Source organism: Urocitellus parryii, chromosome 10, assembly GCF_045843805.1.
Source record: "Urocitellus parryii isolate mUroPar1 chromosome 10, mUroPar1.hap1, whole genome shotgun sequence".
Lineage (NCBI taxonomy): Eukaryota > Metazoa > Chordata > Mammalia > Rodentia > Sciuridae > Urocitellus > Urocitellus parryii.
The window spans coordinates 48,196,166-48,217,784 of NC_135540.1; the positions used below are offsets into that span (position 1 = coordinate 48,196,166).

At 37.7% G+C, this 21,619-nt stretch overlaps 1 protein-coding gene across 2 annotated transcripts in view; it reads right to left on the minus strand.

Moving 5' to 3' along the window:
• The window catches only part of Ppp3ca (protein phosphatase 3 catalytic subunit alpha), a 308,806-nt gene extending 287,945 nt beyond the window's left edge, over positions 1 to 20,861 (minus strand). For both annotated transcript variants that reach the window (XM_026398115.2, XM_026398113.2), the window contains exon 1: positions 20,779 to 20,861. In XM_026398115.2, the coding sequence (XP_026253900.1) occupies positions 20,779 to 20,836 (58 nt within the window). In that variant the 5' untranslated portion in view covers positions 20,837 to 20,861. The remainder of the gene's footprint in view (positions 1 to 20,778) is intronic.
• Between the last annotated feature and the right edge of the window lie 758 nt (positions 20,862 to 21,619).

Sequence of the window (21,619 nt, forward strand, 5' to 3'; positions counted from 1 at the left end):
TAGTCACTCTCTTCACAAAGCATTTTTTTCTGTGCCAATGAAAACATGCCCAATCTTGCCCATGAAGAAAAAAAAAATGGATTCCACAGTCTATTCCAAAATGCAGGCAAAGCTCTAGTGCTGTGGTCTGCAAAACTTGTGTCTCCCTGAAATTCATACATTAAATTCCTAATCTTCAAGGTGATAACATTAGAAGGGGAGATCAGTGAATGCCCAAAAAGAGATTCAAAGACACCCCTCACTCCTTGCACCTGTGAGGACACAGGGAGAAAGTGGATCCTCACCAGACACTCAACTGACACCCTGATCTTAAACTTCTCAGACTCCAAAACCATGAGAAACAAATTTCTGTTGTTTATAAGCCATCCAGTTTATGGTATTTTGTTAGAGCAGCTGAACAAACTAAGACATCTACGATAAGGAGATGAACTATTTAGTTGAGGGAAAAACTTCAAAATGATATAACTTATTAAAAAGAATGTTCAATGTTGCTATCACAATACTTTTTATATATTAAGCTTACGTATATGCATATATGTGCATAAATGTATTTATTTAAAGCATCAAAAAGTAAAAATAGCATTAAAGCATTAAAATATTGACATTTTAGCCACAATTTTGCCTTCTGGGAAGTAAAGGCAATGAACCAAATGTTTGAACTCATATTTAATGATTCAAATAGTCCCTTGTTCACCACCACACCTGTCTGCCCATTTTTCCTCCATGCCTAAACTAAAACACCTGTAACTATTCCTGAAACTAAACCAAACTATACAATAGCACTCATCAGATGAAGGACCTTAAGAAAACTCAACCATGTTATGGGGAAGGCAATGATTTTAAAAGACTAAAATTTGGATTACTTCATTGTCTCTTGGGTGAGGAATAGAAAGCACTTCAAGAAACCATGTCTAATTATGTTTGTGTTATAAGCATGTTAGCCCCCTCTTCACTCATGGCTTAGAAGAATTCCTGGCACAAAGTGAATGTTACAAAATACTCAATATAATTTTATAATATAATGATATTTTTCCAATTAAATATGCCATACATCAAAAGAAAACATGGTCGATATATGAAAGCACAGACTTTTAGCCTAAAAGTTGAGTGATTTTTCAGTGGGTTTAAAACAGGATTTTTGTTAAGGAAGTGAGATCTGTAGTGCCTCACGTATTCAGATGAGGATTCTGGCTCCACTTATTTCTTACTGCATCTACTTTGTGCCACGCAATCGTCTGATTGCTTTTCACATGTAGTGCTTCATTTTTTTTTTCCTTATTCCAACTCTACAGATAGACACTGTTATTATTTCTGTTTTAAGGTAAGGAAACTGAGGCACATAATTTTTTTTTTACCGTTGTCACACAGCAAGGACTCAATGCTGCTAATTTGGTTCTAAACATTCCACTATAGACAGCTCAGGGCAAGCAGCACATGAATACTCCATTTGCCTCCACTACTCCATTCCCTCCTGCACCTTCTTTCAATTACGTCACTGAGCACTCACAGTAACTGCAGCTGAATGCACAAAGTACAGACTTGAAACTGACTTAAAGAAAATCAAATAACTATGTGTACATTAAAAAAAGAAAAAAAGGGACAAAAATTAAAAATATTTAGAATCCTATGAAGTGTAATGATGTGAATTTACTTAAAACTCTTGGTCTGGTGTTTGTCTATTCGGTATTTCATAATACTCTTCCTCCCTCAGCATAACTTTTAATCTGAAGGAACACATGACATAAAAAAACAAACAATAAATTCTGGTCACACTTTCACTCCATAACGTCAAGGGAGGATAAGAACAGTGAAGCTCAATCCTGCATAAAAAGGCAATCAATTTCTGTACTACCACCAGTCAGTGACCTACAAAAAGACTTAAGTGCAAGTCTGGAATTTCTTTCATCTTCAACTACTATGCAGCATCATTTGCAGTGTATGATTTACAAAATGAAGTGCTTTGTTCAGAGTTAAGTAAATGAAATAGAATAGAAAGACTGTAGTCCTATTAAACCCATGCACTTTAAAGTCTGGCCACATTTAAGAATTACCTGTGAGATTCTTTCTTAAAAATGTCATTGTTGGGGTATTATAGAAATGATCATTTGAGGGGGCAAAAAGAAGATGCTGGGGTCTCACCTGGTAAGTCCATTTCAATTGGCTAGGGACAAGGATAGGCACTGGTGAAAGTTTTCCAAATGATTATAATGTGCAGCTTCGGTGAGGCACTGTTTAATTACTACCTGCACTTCTCAAACTTTAATATACATAAAAATCAACTAGGAATCTCATTTAAAATGCAAATTCTGATTCTAAACATGTGATATGGCCTGAGAGTCTGTATTTCTAATGTACTCCCAGATAATGCCCACCCTACAGGTTATATAGACCACATTCTTGAGCAGCAACATTCTGTCTCCCCATCAATAAATTATTCTAATCAATATTAAAAGTGAAAAAGACATTGAAATTCGAGGCCATATGGAATATTCCTATTTATGTTAAAAATATGACCAATTTTTGAGAAGCAACTTAAAATACACAAATTATTATACAATATGGGGTTATTGTGAACTAAATGAATACACATTAAGCATGAGGGACTGTTCTGATCCTAGACTTAACACTGTGTGACTTATTTCATTACTAATTTTTTTTAAATTTTGAGGTCCTAGGAATTGAACCCAGGACTTCACACACTCTTGGCAAGTGCTCTACCACTGAGCTACATCCTCTGCCCTCATTACTACTTTTTTAATCACTAGATGGCAGATAATGAGTAAGTTATCAAGAAAATTGAATCCAGATATATAACTTTATTTACTGAAAAATAAGTTTTTTCTATATGGCATGCTCTCCTATACTCTGACCATTTCATTTAAAGACAAAACATCAACCCCATAGAGAAAGTTTATGCATTTGATAACATGATGCCTGGGATTTGTTTTTAAATACTTTAATAAAGAAGGGAGAAGGAGGAGGAAGGAGGGAAAGAGAGATGAAGGAGAAGAAAAGAAAAAAAGAACAAAGGAAATGTAGTAAAATCTCCATAATTACTCTGTGGAATAGGCTAAATGTCCTCTTCTCCTATCTACTAAGTATACTTGAAATTTTTCAAAATAAATTCAGTTCTGTTTTTGAATCTCAACTTCACCACTGAACAGCTCTGTGATCATGAGCAAATCATTGAACTAACTAACTCTCAGACTTCGGAATGGGTTCCTATCTTAACAACCTCAGGGGATTGTCTTGAGGATAAAAAGAAAAATGTGGAAAAGCCTGACACCAAACAGATCACATTATAGAGATAAACTTAGTTTGAATCCAAATCAGCCCAATGTAAGAGAAGAACAAGGAGTGCTTCCAAAATAGGAGTAGATGAGTCCTGAATGAAGACAATGCGAAATGATAAGGCCTTTACAGTTCTTCCTGTTACCTCTTTCATAATGTTCTGGACCAGATTCCATCAGAAATAGCAATAAGTAACACTCAAAGAACACCCAGAATGCCATGTCTTGACAGCATGCATGAGAAGGCTACTGGCCTGACACCATAATCAATGCGGGTGCCCTGCAATCAAGCATCTCTGCTAACTTCTGTATATGACAATGTCGTCTGAGAGTAACATAGATTCTCCTCCCGTTCACTCTCTTCTATTTGCCAAAATCCCTGAGCAGTAGCTGGGGATGACATTTGGGGGGGAAAGTAACACCTTGAATAGAGGCCAAATCATCAAAAGCAAAATATCACTTTTGGAGGAATCTCTTCATAGGCCAGAATCCAAATAAGAACAGATGGTACTCTTTATTATCTGCAGCATAATTACATAATCATTTAAAAATATACATTATTGGTGAAAATTTCATCATTCTGGAAATAAATCATTCACAAAACCTCACAGCTGAAAACCTTGATAAGAAAGGACACAATTCTAACAATACATAATACCAATACATAGCTAAGCATAAGAGTCACAATACATAGCTTAGCACAAGAGTGAAAAGAAAAGCATCATTAAAAATAGTGAATAAACACAACACAATTTATGTACATTTTCTCTTTTTAATTTGTACAAGGATACACATAAGAACTTTACTTCTGTTCATGTCAATTGAATTCTTATGAAACACAGTGACTGAATGGGATTCTAGCATGCCTTTCCCATAAGAAAATCTCAGAAGCCTGGAATGTACAAATATTCAGCCTCCCTCATGAGGTCAAGAAAGAGCAAAAACAGTAAAGTATTGACCTGTGGAATTCTCAAAAAAAAAAAAAAAAGTGCTCTTTAAGTTAATCTCCAAATTCAATTTTCACTCACAAGACACAGATTTAATCCACATTTTAAAAAACAGTATTCACATTTGTGTCTTACATATTTTCATACTTTCTTCATATATGCATCCACTGGTATGTTTAAGCCTTGGTTATTTTACTTAGATATTCCTATTTGGATATAGTCTTAGCTGATATTTGCTATACTTATACCATTCGAACTATCTATGTATGCAATAATAAACACTGGGCATAATCATATGTCAAAAATCAATGCCCTTATAAGGTAAAGCTTATTTCAGGCAAAGTCTGGCTTCAGTATTAAAATAAACACACATAGCAGGAAAGGTGTAATGTATATTTTGGTTTTTCAGGCCATGAAAAACCTTACATTTCAATAAATATTAGTTCACAAAACAAGAACCTTCAATAAAACATCCTAGCTGTACTCCTATTTAAAAACAAAGTTATTTGAATTTATTCATGCACAAGTTAACAAACACATTTATAAACAACAACCAAAAAAAAAAAGGAAAGAAAGATAAGAAGTCATATTGAAGTCCCAGGTTCACAAAAATGTCACAGGGAGAAAAAGGGAAGAAAAAGAAAATAGGAATCCATGCTGATTCCTGCAGGGAATAAATCTTCCCACATGCAGAGGCATTCATCAGGAAGCAAGGGAAAGTAAGATGCCCCAGTATGACATTTCAGCTCCCTGAATTGAAAGACCCAGAGAATCAAGCAGGGTGCTAAATCTCCCCTTACACCTACAGGTAGGACCTGCAACTACTCAACCACAGGATTTCTCAAAAGTCAGTCAAACCAGGTTCATCTGATTCAGAAATATGTTTATCAATCATGCACAAAATACAAATTTCTCTAATCACCTGCCATGGAAGACCTGCCAAGGAAGGAGCATTAAAATTCTGAATCACCACCCTTTTCTTGTAAAGCATTTATTTTACTCAGTTTAAAATTCCAACTGGGCTAGCTTTAAACGTTCATCATGTTACAGAATAGTTAAAAGCGGTATATAAAAAATTCTGATCTCAAAACAATTCACATTTGCATCTAAGATGTTACAATGAAACCACATAACTCTTTTCTCAAAATGTTTCATGTGACGACTCCTTGAAGTGGCTTTCACTTTAGCTATGTGTGGCTTCCTTTATTTGCTTTAGTGACAAAAATATGAAAATGAATATAAAAAATCAGTCTCTACAGAGAAGGCCAGAGGCATGCGACAACTAGCACTAGATTTATTTTTCATAGTTTTAACCTAGAGGCAAAATTTAAGGTCCAGTAAAAATGACTCCTTCATGTAATTCATAGCACTTCTTCTTATGTTTCAGATTAGTTTGTGTTGTGACTCCAAGGTAAGGTCAGTTGATGTCAAATAAAGCCTTGTTTATAGTCTAGTCTCACTGTGTATAAGCCTCAGCCACATATTTTAAAAGAGACAAAAATACTTGTTCACTACATTACTAGATTTTTTTCCCAATGATGTTACACAAAATGATTTCCAGCAGCTGGTGTTTTATACAAAAACAAATTCCTAATACAGTCTCTTTTTCTATCAATTCACAGGAATGAATCTTCCCACACTGTTTAATGAATCTGTCTCAACTTCCCCTCAAATTAACATTATTGCAGTCAAAGCCGGGGTTTGAGGTCAAAACTACTAGAATCCAAATGCCCATTTCACCACTTACTCATGAGGTGACCTTGAACAAGGCACTTAAAGTGAGGAAATGCTCACGCTAGGCACATATATTAGTATTATTATTACTGTTAGAATAGAAAGTTCAAAAGATGTAAAAGCTCTTTATTATTCATGTATTTACTTTAAGCAAGATCCTACAAAAAAGTAAAGTAGCCTACAAATTAATAAAGAGTTTTCTTCACAAGTGAGTGTGAAGCTGGGTGCAGTGGTACACACCTGTAATCCCAGCAATTTGAGAGGCTGAGGTAGGAAGATTGCAAGTTCAAAGCCAATCTTAGTACCTAAGCAAGGCCCTAAGCAACTTAGGGAGAACCTATCTCAAAATAAAAAAAAATAAAAAAGGGCTGGAGATATGTCTCAGAGGTTAAGAATCCATGGGTTCAATTCCTGGTACCAAAAGGATAAAAAAAAGCATATGTGAAATAAAATACATTACAAGTCATATGCCAATAAAAACTACACAAACTCTCTAATCATTGTCCCTGGAATATACATTTCTTCCAACTCTGTGAAGTCACAAAAAATCAAAATAAAGCACAAGGTAGGCAAAGAAATTGGACCTTTTTAAAAATTTTATAATTCCAAACTATAGCCATAGAAAAATATTAAAGATATACCAAGGGCAACAATTGCTCAAGTGCCTCTTTGAAATTTTATTTTTATAGAAGCCATAAACTTTTAACTAAAACATGTGGTAATTTGTCCTGTGTTACATATGCAGAACCTAAAATAAAAATTTGTGAATGCACTAATCCAAATTTTCTCCAAAAATTAATTTGGTAGGCAGGTTTAGGTAAATGCCTAGACAAATCTATTGACATATATGAGAGCAAATAACTAAAATAAATAGAAGAATCTAAATTTTTTTTTAAAAAAATCAAAAAAAGACAAGAATCGGAGGATAAAGATAGCATTGAATGAAACCGAGGTATTAAGATTTTGCATTTAGAATTATAAAATACTTAACAAACTTCACCATAAAGAAGACCTGGCTTATGAATTCTTCACATGAAAATGACCTGGCAAGGGGAATGAGAAGGGAAGATATTTTTTTTAAATCAAGGGTATTTAATAAAGTGATTCAACTTGGGCTATATTAATTTGAAAGTATCATATTGAAAGAAAATGGTACCAATATTATTATATTTTTGTGAGATACAGGAGTATCTTCTCTAATTTATCATTAAAAAAAAAAAACAGAATTATATGCCAAGCATCAGGCTAAGCACTAGGGAAATCAAGTGGATAAGACCTTGCCCTCAATATTTCAGTTAAGGAAGAAAAACATGTGTTGCAAACATTGGTGATGCACTGTGTACAAAATACAGGAGGTAGCACAGAGAGCTGTGCATAATGGATTCATAAAAGTTTCACACTGGAGATTAAAAAAAAAAGTTGCATGGAAGGTCTGATTTGGATTTTTAAGTTTAGTTCATTTCAATCAACTTCTATTGTAGATAAAAACACAGATAAACATTCAGAACACATATATGAATAAAAATCTCCTTTAGACTGTCATTGACTTATAATCTAATATACTGGAGACTTAAATGCAGTACAAAGTGACACATGCTTTATAATAAATGTTTTCAGAATTCGTACCTAGGGTCAAATATATGAAGAATTCCTATTCCTACAAGTCAGTAAGAAAAACATGGGACAACTGAAAGCAAATTTAAAAAGCATTGTTGTAACAATGCACGAAAATGAGTGCCTGCAAACAGATAAGGTCGAAAGAGAATGAAGTTGGGAAGCTGCTGTATAAGTAAAGTATTTCAAAGGCCTGAACTGAGTGGCATGTTTAACTGATAGGACGGATGGTGGTAACATCACCCACGGTAGAAAAGAGGGAACTCCACTTCATTTTCATCATATTCATCTACAGCAACTGTGGTGGGGTTTGAGAGACAGTTCCAGAGAACAAAACTCGGTTGCAACTATAGATGTGCTAGTCATCAGTCTATAAGTAGTAATCAACCCCATACGACAAATAATGCCTGGAAGAACTCATAAAGGAATAGAAGAATATCAGCCCTTAGGATCTGGCAAACAAGCCAAAGAAAGATAAAAACTCATCAAAGCTAGTAAAGACAATGTTTCAAAAAGGAGGAAGTGGCCAATCATATCAAAGATCACAGAACCAGAAACTGGACAGCCACTGCTAACATTTGCCAACTGTCACAGTGAAATGGCAAGGGGCCCCAAAATACAGCGGATTTGACAGTGGACAGGAAATGAGGAAGTGTATACTTTAAGGCAAATTACTTCTAGAAGTAATTTTGAAAGCTTGACTTTCAAAGGAGCTGTCCAACAATAAAATAAAATCAAACATATTCTGGGCTCTTGACACCAGACTAGGCATTTTACCTACAATTCCTCTCATTGCTACAAAGTTGCAATATGAGCATTATCCTTTCTAATTTTCAGTAAGACAAATGGTTCAAAGTAGTTACATGATTTGTCCATGGACACACAAGTTGGCATATAGAGAATGCAGGATTTAAATGTGAGTTTTATCCAGCAGTAAACTAATGCTCTTTCCACATTCTGATGCTGCCTTCCTACCACTGGAAATAATTTTTTTTTGAGGAGGAGGATGGGTGGGGATAAGTGGCTTCCAACCATCTAATAGGAACATAATTTTTAAAAGATAATTTAACTAGTTGACATTTATAGTCACTTCCACCCTCGACAGCCTGATTCTATTTCACTATATGCTACTCAAAGATCCCTTACAATAGCTTCAGAATTCCAGATACAAAAACACCCATCAGTTCTTTGCAACACCCTTCATGCTACCTCTATTATAAAATAAGCTCCATGTCGTAACATCTATCTATATACAGTACACCAGAGAATATTAATATTGGTTAAATATATTTTTGTCAAAAATGAAAGGAAAGTCTATGAAAAGTTAATCAGTCTCATTACCGCCCTTCCACAGCATGTTGTACCTTCTGCTAGTGAAGTAATTACAACTTATATTGCCATGTTAAAGTCTCTTTTGCCTCCCACACTGGGCAGTCATGTTCAGAGATTGCCTACTTTTTATTGGGTCCAAGAACATAGTACAAATCCTAGGCAAACAGCAGGCACTAAAACTTTGATGCACACATGAACAGATGGATGGATGGATGGATGAGAAGATGGATGTTTTGATAAGGGAAAATGTTTTAAGTCATTTTATACTTAATAAGTGAATCTATTCACCAAATGAGATAATTTTTTCTTATACTGGAGATGGAGGGAAGGCAGTTTGGAAGACTGAGTGATAATTATAAAAAATATGTCATGAGATTTTAAAAATGAAGCATGACAGTTCATACTCTTAAAAATCTCCAGAAATACAAGATTGTTCCTGGTTTAAACAATACCAAAGGGAAGAAAATTTAAACTAATCAATACACTAAACTATTCTCCCATTGCAGGCCACAGACTTCTTCCCAGGGAGGCACGTGACATGAAATTCACCTGCACATGAACATGGTGAATCCATGTTCTAATAAATTGTCATCAAAAAAGGTTCAGGAACATACAAGAAAGTATGAAATCCACAAAGATTTAAGGCATCTTCTTAAAAGCAAGGAGACTGCAGCTTATGCATGATGCCCACCCTGACAGACACAGCTCCATCCTCTTCATGACAGAATGAAAGTGAAATTAATATTGTGAGGTTGAACTCAAATCCACTCTAGCTTATATGGATATATTTTTAAATTAGGTTAGGCATTTGCAAACTTTGTATGTTGTTATCAGCAGTTAACACCTCAGAGTTGAGTTTAACACAGAAATGCTATGACACCACAACAGGTTGCCACTGGCCTCCTGCAAGTCGCAGTGAAACTTAAACTTATTATCAAATTACAAAGGAATCCATAGGTTAATGAAATTCAATGACTGTAGAAGCTCTGTATCAACAACCATCAAAGACCAGGCACAAGTGAGAGCAGGCAGAAGAGGCAGGTTTGCTCTGGTCAAGGCTGACTTGCCTTCGTGGTGTGATGTGATCTGAAAAGTAAACAGGCAAGAGTGTCCTCTCAATTATCCCTACTGACACCATCTTGGCGCCATGCTAGCAATCCTGTCTTTTGTTACTTGCCTATTATAAATAAAATGTGAAAACTCTACCTTAGAAAGTGATGTTAAAATGCAAGAGCTACCCATGTTTTCTTGGATCCTCCTACTAATAGGGATTAGGTATTTGACACCTTGAAGCCACAGGGTCTGGGAGAAAATAAAGGGAATTTCAGTAGAAAAGGCATGAGGTTGAAGAATATCGTGGCAGTGGCAATCCTTGTGCAGCCAAGGGACATCATGGGACGCAGGGCTGGGCCCACCTTTTGAGATTTCTGAATCCTAGACAGCTTTAAAGTTAGCATGAAGACATGGATGGGCAAGGTATGAGAAACTGGCCAAGATGAACCTCTGTCTACTTTTCCATTTTCAAGGGATCCAAACAACCTGACTTGGATTTAAAGGAAGGCCTCTACAATACAAGATGACCAAGAAATTACCCTGCAGGGGGAAACACTTAGAAGACTTAAGAATAAGAACAGTTTTAAATTATTAAATGAGCTCTCAGAGGAAAATTGATGAGCCTCATTCTCTGGAACCCTATAAGGCAATTCTAAGAACAACAAGTGTGTATCCAGAGAGTCCGATTGTCGTCAAGCATAAGGAAACATTTCTTGTAAGCAGAGATGTCTATGATAAGCAAAAGGTCTTAAGGAGACCTCTCCCTCTCACTAGAAATGTAACATGTAGTGGCTAGATTGCCCTGTCCAGGAGGCTAGACAGAGGGGCCCACATGGGGAGTGGCCTGTGCTAAAATTCTGGTGCACCTTTCAATTCTATGAGTTGTATTTTTCATACACAGGCTCAGACATAAACAGGTATAACAAATAAAAGGTTTCCCTTATCCCTTCCAATACTCCTCCCCAGCACACAAAGGACTGGTTGTGGGCCACATGGTCAAATTAGGTTTCCAAAGTTCCTTGCAGTTTTGAAAATCTCATAATGTTAGAATTAGACTATGCCTTAGCAAACAGGTTCCCAGTTAGAACTAAAATAAATGAGAATCATCCATTCTCTCCATTCACAAGATTCCCATAATCCATTCCACTGTTAAATGTTGCTACCTGGTTAAAATTTTTTAAATATGCCACCCAATTTTCTGATGCTTCCAAATTCTGCTTTCTCTTCTTCAGTGACAGGAATGGTGAACAACATCTGAATGTGAACTACTACAAAAAGAGGGCCTCTAACTTTCAGAACCTTAGTTAAATCACCACTCATCCTTTTCAGATTCAGCCTGTATAATCTTTCAGTTCCTATTACAATTTAAAGTTCTTTAATCATCAAAGAGACATTTTTTAAAAAAATATACTCCAAAACTTTACCCTTGCACTTCTAGAAGGGCATGTGAGATGAAACAGAATATTCAGGAATAATTCTAACCAGAGGTGAAAGCCACAGAGATTCATTCCCAGTTGGTGAATGCAGATAGAAGTTTAAAAAGATTTTATGTTTGAAACTGTACTTTGCTCAGTCTTCCACACCTTGAAGACAAAATAATCCTGTGCTAGGGAGATAAAGTCAGTCCCAGACCATCTGAGACTATAAGTATTGTTTCAGAATGAAAATCAAAAGGAGCTCAGAAACTCCGACCTGCCCAGCTAATTTAAACAGAAGCCAGTGGACAAATCTGGGATAGTAAAGATTCAGTGATCATCTGTAAGGACAGAACTGAGAGTAGGTGCCTCGTATGCTGCCTCCTCATGGGTGTGAATTCTGGAGCTGAGCTTTTCTAGACATCAGACACTGGGTAGATGGGGGAGAGCTATGAGTAGTCTGTACTCATGCCCGGGCTGAAGGTTTATTGTTGGCATATACACACTCAGTCACCTCCTATCTGGGTGTGCAATGTGTTTTACATCTCTAATTCCCAAACTTATTAACTTTTATTCATTTGCATTTACACATTGTAAAGTATAATCTAGACTTCCTAATTGCTTGTCACCTAGCCCTCCCCCAAATTAGTATGATCACTAGTCTTCCTGAGAAATAAGCCATCATCTATCTTGGAGAAAATTAACCTATACACCTTTTGACCTACACAAATCCACTAAAAACTGCTCAATCCTCTGGGAAAGGCACTCCTACCAATTATGCTTGTACATTCTGGCTATTGGGCAAAAACTATAAAAGCCCAGTTAATAAAACAGAGCATTTAAAAACACATGAAAACACACTTTTACAGGATTGAGGCTTACAAATCAAGAGATTCATTGGATGTCTGTGAGCTGACCATGACTTAAGATCCATAAATTTTCAAACTAGAACTCTATATAATTTAAAAACTTTGCCAGGCACAGTGGTGCATGCCTATAATCCCAGTGGTTCCAGAAGCTGAGGCAGAAGGATCAACAAGGACAAAGCCTGCCTCAGCAATTTAGTGAGACCCTGTCTCAAAACAAAAAAATATATATATATATGAGTTGGGGATGTGGCTCAGTGGTTAAAACTGCCCTGGGTTAAAAAAAAAAAAAAAAAGAAAAGAAAACTTTTATGTCTATCTTATCCTTTGCCTGTTACTTCATTCATTTAACAACCAGGTATCAAAAGCCTGTTCTATAGCAGGCTCTGTGCTGGACCTTAAGGTATGAAGATAAGTTGGCTGCTCTCTCCAAGGCCTTTCACTTCCTAGGGAAGAGAGGCAGACAAGTAAACAAATCATCAGAGCAACTTGCTCTTATCAAAGTGAATTGAAGAGGCTGACTCCCTTTTCTCCAACTAAAGATGTCAGGAGGGGCAAATTCCAGAGTAGATGACAAATGAACAGAACTGAATGAAAAGGACAACTACCGTTATCACAATAATTAAGCCCACACAGAAAAGGTATGTGTGTACTTTAATAGCATTAATGATACATAAATAACCAACAATACAAGACTGTATCATTTTTTTAAAATTTAATTTCCCTGTTAATAAGCAAACAAAAAAAATAACACATACTTGAAATCCTGACTCAGGACCTATCCTTTTAAGAGAATGTATTATGCTTTTAACTTAATTTCATAAAATGGCATAGCTTACAAGATGTTTAAAAACAAATGTCACTAGATGGCTCAAAGCCCACTAAGGAGAAAATAAAAAGTCAGCAGAGTTGGTGACACTTTAAAAAAAAAAAAAAAAAAAAAAAAAAAACTTCTCATAGCCCATAAATCTTTCCCTTGGGTAGGATCCAATGACATTTTGGGGGCCAGAGGAAGGCAGGAGATTATATGGGAAAAAGTAACATTTATTACAAAGAAATGTTTTCTTCTTCTTCTTTTTTTTTTTTTTTAAATTTGGGGTTTTCTGGATTTTGTTTTGCGTGAGTTGTTGTTGTTTTCCATGAAATATGCCGGGTCATTTTCTCTTCAAGTCCAGGTTTGGGAAATAATTAAAATATGTAACTCACCCAATAAATCCAACACTGAGTGATTAACATATCTTTTCTCACTTGTCAAAAATTGATTAGCCTAAGGGGAAATACAACAAAAACTGAAAGAAAACTTTCAAGTTCAAGTTAATAAGCTAAGGCGAAAAGAATTCAGCCTTTTAAATTTAGCAAGAATAAAGTCAGTTCAAATGACCAACAAAATTGCCCTCAACCTAACTGTGTCACCTTATTAATGCCTTCTCCTCACACTCCCTTCCATGATTGGCTGGAGATGGAAGCACTCCATTCACCAGTCACCAAGCAGAACCATTTACAAGGAATCAGAACTTGACATAATGACTCAAAATAAATATATAATTTATCTCCATTTATTGTTTCAGAAGGTAACTCTGCAATGTCCAAATTATTCAACAAAAATTTATTCAGTGCATAAAAAGCAAGGCATTGAGCTAGACACCACCATTCCAATGACCACATTTCCAAACTATAACTTTAAATATGCTTAGTAACAAATCATTTTAAGCATTTCCAAGAATACACAGCAACCTGAGAGACATAGTTTAAAAACAGACATAGAATTTACAAAATATTCTAATGTTACATAAAAAATATCCAAACATTTAAAATAAGAACTAGCAACTCCTTCTGTCCCATACACACAACTCACCCCCTCCCCCACCACCAAAAAAGAAGAAAAACACTGGGGCAATACAGATAGAGACTCTCTTTAAGTCTTAAACTTTTAGAGTTGATGTTATTTTCTTAATTTAGTTTCATATAAATAAAACTCTCTGAAGGCCAAACATCCTTCTTCTGGTTTCATAACTGCAGAAAGTACCTGAAATTAACAAACATTGTAAGGTGGTATATCATAAATTAGAGGCAATTTTTATAAATCCCTGATGTCTCCCTGTTTGTTGTACTCTTTTTTACAGACACATGCAACATTCTCAGTTGTAACATAGAGTTTGACAGAAAACCCAACCGACCATCTTTAAAAGCAGATTATTTTGCTGTGAATCAAAATCATGGCTTAGGGAAATAAAAAGAAGAAATGTGTAAAGTTCTATCCCTCTCTATGATAGTTTCAATAAACCCTCCTTAACTCCAAAAATGCAGCATTTTAATAATTTGTTGCCATTTCCTCTGTCAGCATTTTCGTTTTTTAATATCTAAGGTTTCTGCTACTGAAGTGCACATCTGCAAAAATGAATTTGAGATCTTAGCAGTGGATCTAGGTCTTCAAGCTGACAGTACATCTGATTTAAGCCATTATTCAGAAAATTCAACCATGGAAGAATGTGGAATTTTAAAATTTTATTTCTTATATGAAATATAATTGATAGCTTCATAGAGGAGGCAAAACTATTAGAAAATAAATTAAAATTGCTGAAAATATCAAAAGTACTAGAGACTAAATTTATAAACTGAAATCCTATCTTGGTGCCTATATCATTCCCATCTAAAGACTAGATTTTAAAAAGGAGTGAAATACCTAAGAAGCACTGGTTGATATTTTTGCCCAACTGATCTCCACAAATTAACAAAATCCTCAGACCAGAGCAACAGTGTTGGTCATTATCTGAGGTACAGGCTAAGAGGCTTACAACAGCACTCTTCAAAATAAAAGTAAGTAAATATGCTGTTTCTACTTCTGTGTCTATTTTTTTGGGAAAAAAAAAAAACAATGTTTAACAGTATTTCTTCAATGACTCTCATGCCAAAATCAAACCAAATTATAATATTCATCACAGGAATGTTATAATTCTGCTGGTATAGAAATGTATCAAACTATTTTACATGGTTAGTAATTTAGTAAAACAAAATAGAAAACAAAGTGTGATGACAACTTAAAATACATCCAAAAAGGAGGTATTAATTTTCAAAAATATTTTCAAGAAAAGCCTCTTTGTTCAAGGAAAAATTTGCTTCCACTTACCTGTAGTCTAGTCCTACCTGTCCCATTCTATCTATTCTGTCTCCATTTCTTTAAACATACAAATAAGCGTCATCATAAGCTACTGTTGTAGACCCAAGGCATTCATGGTTTTCAATATTACTGGTTCTTACTATTCTCGAGTGACCTGAAAATACATAACATGTTGTCATTTGTAATTCTGTCTTAGCAGTCACTGAATCACCATTCCCAAAAGGAAAGACCAACTATAACCATTCAAACTCCCATATCTCATTCAATGATTCTCTAGTCCTCAGAGTGGTGGGTATAATCATTGTCCTTTACATATGGGAAAAGGAGCCTGATGAGTTATAATACATAACCTAAAAAGACACTAAAGTGGGACTCAAAACCTCACCATATCCTTAAATAGCACAAGAATACAATACCAGAAAGTTGCTGAAAAAGTTTACAAAGTAATTTTTTAGTAATTATCCCAATTCCATATCATGAATCATCACCTTTCTTCATATTTCTGGAGGTGTCCAATACAATTTCACAAAACGTTCAAAATGGTAATTTAACTGGATTTGCTAAAAGGAGAATATCTCTAGAACAATGCTATTTTCCAATGAGGTCACTCTAAATGGATTCTTTATTTGGTTTTATAATTAGTTTCAACTTTACACATGGCTGACACAAAAAAGATAAGGAAAAGCATAAGAGGCCAATTATAAAAGTTATGTATGCACAGTATATCCAAGTCATACTTCATATCTCTAAAATTATAAATCAAAACAGGTCATAAACAAATAGATTTTTAAAAGGCATATTTTTCAACTAACATAAACAATGACAGAGTAAATCTCACTAGCTGGATTCTAAGGTGCTAATTTTTCACATTTTAACTGAGTGTCTTAAAATATATTGTCCATTAAAGTAAGGATTCTTCCCCACACTTCAATAAAAACTATTCTTCTTATGTTTTACTGATAACACTTAGAACCACTGGAATTTTCTTAAACTCTCAGGTGTTGCCTTAAGCCTTAAGATTACAAGATGTTTTAAAAGCTATGAATTTGTGGTATATTTACCTTACACAAGTCCAGAAAGGAAATATTAATGAATCAACCTGATCTGTAACTAACAACATGAATTTGCATGCTGTTCACTAAGTCCTGAAAAGGATTTGTTCTCTAAAGTGTATTATCCCTGACAGCACTACCAGTTAATTAGATTAGCAGAACCTTTTCTTCACATCCAGTACTGATGCAAAACTTACCTACCAAACACTGATGCTTAATCATAATAAATTTAAATTAATGATACTGAATTAATAAGGTTTCATTATACTCAAATGGGAAACTAGACACATGAAACTCAACTGGTTGTAACAAAATTCAGTAAAATAAAGTCACAATGAGCTTTTCTTGCTGTATCACTAAGAAAAGCATTATTGGCTACTTACTCCCCCATTTCCAGAACCACACATGACAGTTATAACTGATGGACCATATTCTTGTTTTCATTTTAAGTAGTTTTACTAGTCTCTCAGCTAGAAATACTGGCTAGCCTGAATCCTCATGTAATATTAATTTACTTTACTTACAACTTCTTGCTTGAATGGTCTTTGATACCTTTCCAGAATTGTCCTATGAGTGTCTGTTTACACCAAGAGTATATAAGCTGGCAGTACACAAGAAAAAAAGCTCTCGTTCCCCATGGCCAATAGTAACCTTACACAAAGCACAACAGTGCACTGCCTAGAGTTTCTGAGATTCTCAGGAACTCTACCCAGAAGTTATCCTTCAGCTGCATCCCAGGGTATCTGAGATTTCTACCATTAAAATCAATTAGGGTAAAGGGCCCATAACAAAATACCTGAAGACATGAAGAGATACATTAGAAAGTCACACACTTATCATCACATAGAACTTAATTTTCTCTATGTATTTTTAACTGTCACCCAGCAAAGGTCTATGGCCACAAGAGAATGTTAGGGCTACACAAATCATTCCAGGCAGGAATAAGTACAAAGCAATGAAGAGAAGCCAAAGTTTAGAACAAGGCCTGTGGAGTACCACTGCAGAGAAAGCCAGATTACAGAGTATATTGAAGGTAAGGAAAAGGAGATGGTTTACTCTTCTATTTATAACCCTCAATCTTTTGCCTTATAGCTATGAAATAGTCCCTTAAAAATATAATGTAAAACGGTAAATAATCAAATTGTTCTGCTTTCCAATAAATACCTTTCCAAGATGTTTTCTCTGAATTCTTATACTTTTTTATTGTTTCTAAGAACAACAGTCAAAATAAAATAACATCTGTTTTACTAATTGAAATAATTTTTCTGTTTTGAGGTAATCTAAATAAACACTTCTCACTCCCACTTCTATCTTCCCTTTCATAAGGTTTAGAAAATGGATCAGGGACTTTGAACACACTTTGGCAGACTCTACAAACCTCAAAAATGACACAGTTGACACTCAGACTCAACCTACCTTTCTAAAGTTGCATTCTGGAAGTGCAAATCAAAAGAGGTATCAACAAATCACCGCAGAAAAATCCACAAGCACAGCTTTATTTGTACACAGCAATTTGCTACACAGCAAAAGTCAGATCATAGCAATAAAGATAACTGTAAGCAAATATCAGGATACACCAAGGTAATAATGAGCTGAATGTTTCTCATTTCTGTATGTATACACAGCAAATACTACAATATATTCTTTGGAAAAGGAGAGAAGACCTAAGTAGCACAAATATTTCCTCAAGGATAATCCTGTGTTGAAGACTTGACAACTGAAATGAAATTCTAGCAATATTTTGGTGTAAATACTGGTTTAATAAACTATATATTACCTACTTTTTGTAAAAAAAAAATCACTTAATAATTTGTTTTCCACTCAGTAAATATATACTTTCCCCTTACTGAGCATGTGTATTCACATTCAAGAGGATCAAAATAGATTTTCTCAAATAACTAATCACAAAAAATTCACGTGTGACAAAATGTTGATTACAATCTTGAAGAATGCCTTTTAAGCCAACAATATAATCAACAAGAAAGTATAACAGAAATAGCATCAGTGTGCCCACCTTAAAATCAGATTCATCAATAAAAGTTTTTTCTATAAACAAAATCCCTTATTTAAGATTTACGTCAGAATCCCTATCAAAACAAATGCAAGATTAACTTTTCATCTTTTGAGTCTATTGCGCACATTTCCATTTCACTTGTGTAAAAATATGTAGATCAAATTTCTGGAATTATTGAGAACTGTGTACTTCTAATGAAAAATCATAACAACATAGCATGGGGAAAAGGTAAAATAGCTATGGAATGGTTAAATGGTTACCATATTTACTGGCAAAGACACCAAGGCAGAATTATGAACAATTATTTTCACATTGCTCACTTGATAACAACTTTATGTTTACATTAGGAATCCATATTTCGTGATTTAAAAAAAAAGAAATGTGACCATAAGTGTGCATGATTGTTTTTTAATTGCCCACACATTGACTGCAATTAACGGAACTGTAAATTTACCTTAATTGTTTTGAGAATAAATAATCTTAACCTACAGAATGAAGCTACACCTGAACTTTACACATTAGGGAGATCTTGGTCATTTTCTGATATTTCAGTAAAAAGTCTTCATTTTTGAAAATGTCAACAGAAATCTTTAATACAAAACAGTTCTTTGGAATGAATTTGATTTGACTGTTTACATAAGGATCCATGCCTGCAGAAAAAAAAATCATAGTTGTGCATCTAACTGTAGTCGTATCTTGAATCATTTTTGCAAAACTATTTCCTCCTTATTTTGATGGGTCTGTGAATCTTGCACAGAAGCAGGAATTATTCCAATATAATCAAAACAAAAGAAGACATTTTATTTCTCTTTCTCAAAAAAAAAAAGAACACAAGTTCCCCCTTGAGTCCCGGCCACCCATTCACCACACACACACACACACACACACACACACACACACACACACACTTCACACACACAATTACTTTAAAACTGAAAGGCACAGGATCTTTTCTGAAACCCCAGGGAGACTTATGTAGTCTTTAGGCTGCTGTGTTACTTAGCCTAAGTGCTCCTGGTGCAAATGACTTTATTGCCTTGCACTCTAGTTGCATGCTCTGGCCCCATCAGATAACATCTCTACACATAACACAACACCACACACACACACCCCACACCACCGGCCAAGTTTCCAATTTCAGAGGCCCGTTCCGCACACAGTCCATGTTCATCTCGGTTATGTTCCGTGTCCTGACCCCACAATTAAGGGACACTACTTAATCCTGGTGGATCTGCTCTGTTGCCTCATTCTTGCAAGAGTCCTAAGAAGGTTCCTCCCCCACACCACCTTGGAACGTGATGAAGACGGTGGGATCTCTCTCTCCAGTGCAATAGAGAGGGCGACCACAGTTTGTCCCCTTCCTCACCCCTGGCATCCCGCCTTCTTTTCATCAGCAATCAGAGAACCATCCCTGCACCGAGTGTATACATAAAATCCAAGGGTGGAGAATTAAATAGCCCGTTACAAAGGGTGCCAGGGACATGAAGAAAATAAGCGGGATGAGGTTCCCAAGGGGAGGTGTGCAAGCGAGGGGAACCCTTCAAGAGCAATGACAGGGCGACAGAAGGATGTCAGCGGTGGTGAGAGAGGTTGGAGAATGGCTTTTCACGTTGTTCTCAGGCGTTTGGGGGAATCCCGGGGCGGCGGCGGCATTGATAGGGGCTCTCCGGTCGTTCCCAGCCTCATGATCCCCCACGATCCCCTTCGGCCACCTTCCCGCGGACGGCCACCCCAGCCCCGCGCGGAAGGAAACGCCAGGCTCCCCCCACGCTCTCCCGCTCTCTCGCGAGTCCTGTGCAGGCCCTTCCAGTGGGAGGGGGAAGGGGCGCGGAGGGAATTGCTGCAATGGAGCACCGAGAGAACCCTGCCCCAGCGAGGTAGTCCGTGGAAAGCCACGGCCACATAAAAATGCCATATTAATTTTTTAAAAGCCATAAATCACCCCCTCCCTCTGCAAAAGAAAACCATAAACCCGATCCCATGCAAGCCTGCGAGCAGCCACCCACTTCCTATTTCTGTCATAGCAGCTACACCCTGCCAGCAACCACCCCCGGGGCGCCCCCTCCCGCCACCGCCACCGCCACCCCCGCCGCCGCCTCCCCGCGGCTCAGCCATTTGCCAACTGACGCCCCCGTCAATAAAAATGCCCCAAGTGGAGCTGAGAGGGAGGCGTGGGGGAAGGGCGCCGCGGGGGAGGGGGTTCGCGGGTTGCACAATATCCTAGAAGGTCCGTGGCTGGAGCTGGGTGAGGAGAACCCTGGGCGGGGGGGAGGGGAGGCGAGGCGAGCCGCCCGGGCGCCTGCGGCACACCGTGCACCCGAGCGACCGTGGCGCTCCGCTTACCTTTCACCACCCTGTCGGTCGTCGACAACTTGGGATCAATTGCCTTGGGCTCGGACATCTCCAGCCGCCGGGGGACAGCGACGCGCTGCTTGTCCGTCCGACTGCACACCCCCACCGGACCGGCGGGCCAGACACTCAACGCCGCCGCCGCCGCGCTGCAAACCGCTCGGCTGGAGGTCTGGGCTCTGAGCTGGCTTTAAAGTTACTGCCTTCTCCGCGCGTCCCTCCTCCGCTGCCGCCGCCTTCACTCCTCCTCCACTGCCGCCGCCAGCCCCGCCGACTCGCTCCGGGCTGCGCGTGTGTGGTGGTTATTTATTTATTTTCTGAGCACGCCTCCCGGTTCTTCTTTTATTCTTGGGGGAAGGGGGATGGGGAGGAGAAGCGCACACACGAGTACCCACCCCGGCACGGAGACCGGGCACCGCGGAATGGAGACCCACGCGCGCACACGGCCGGGATTAAGACCGATCACATGGGGAGGGCCGGGGGCGAGGGAGAAGAGGAAGGGCCGCAGATGTCAGTGCCACCAGCAGCGCCTCGGCGTCCCCGGTGGCGTTGAGACGACCGCTGCTGTTGCTGCTGCTGCTGCTGCTGCTGCTGCCGCCGCCGCCGCTGCTTCTCCACACCGAGCGCCGCCGATGCAGCCGCCGGTGCCGCGGCCGCGGTAGACGTCCCGCTGCCGTGCTCGCCCGCGCTCGCCTCTGCCTCCCGGCACCGCTCCTTCACTCACACAGGCACAGCCGCGGAGCTCGGCACACACAGTCCCGGGCACAACCTACCCTCCTCCGCCGCCTCCGCCACCGCCTCCGCCGGCCACCGCCACCGCGCCCGCCTCCGCCTC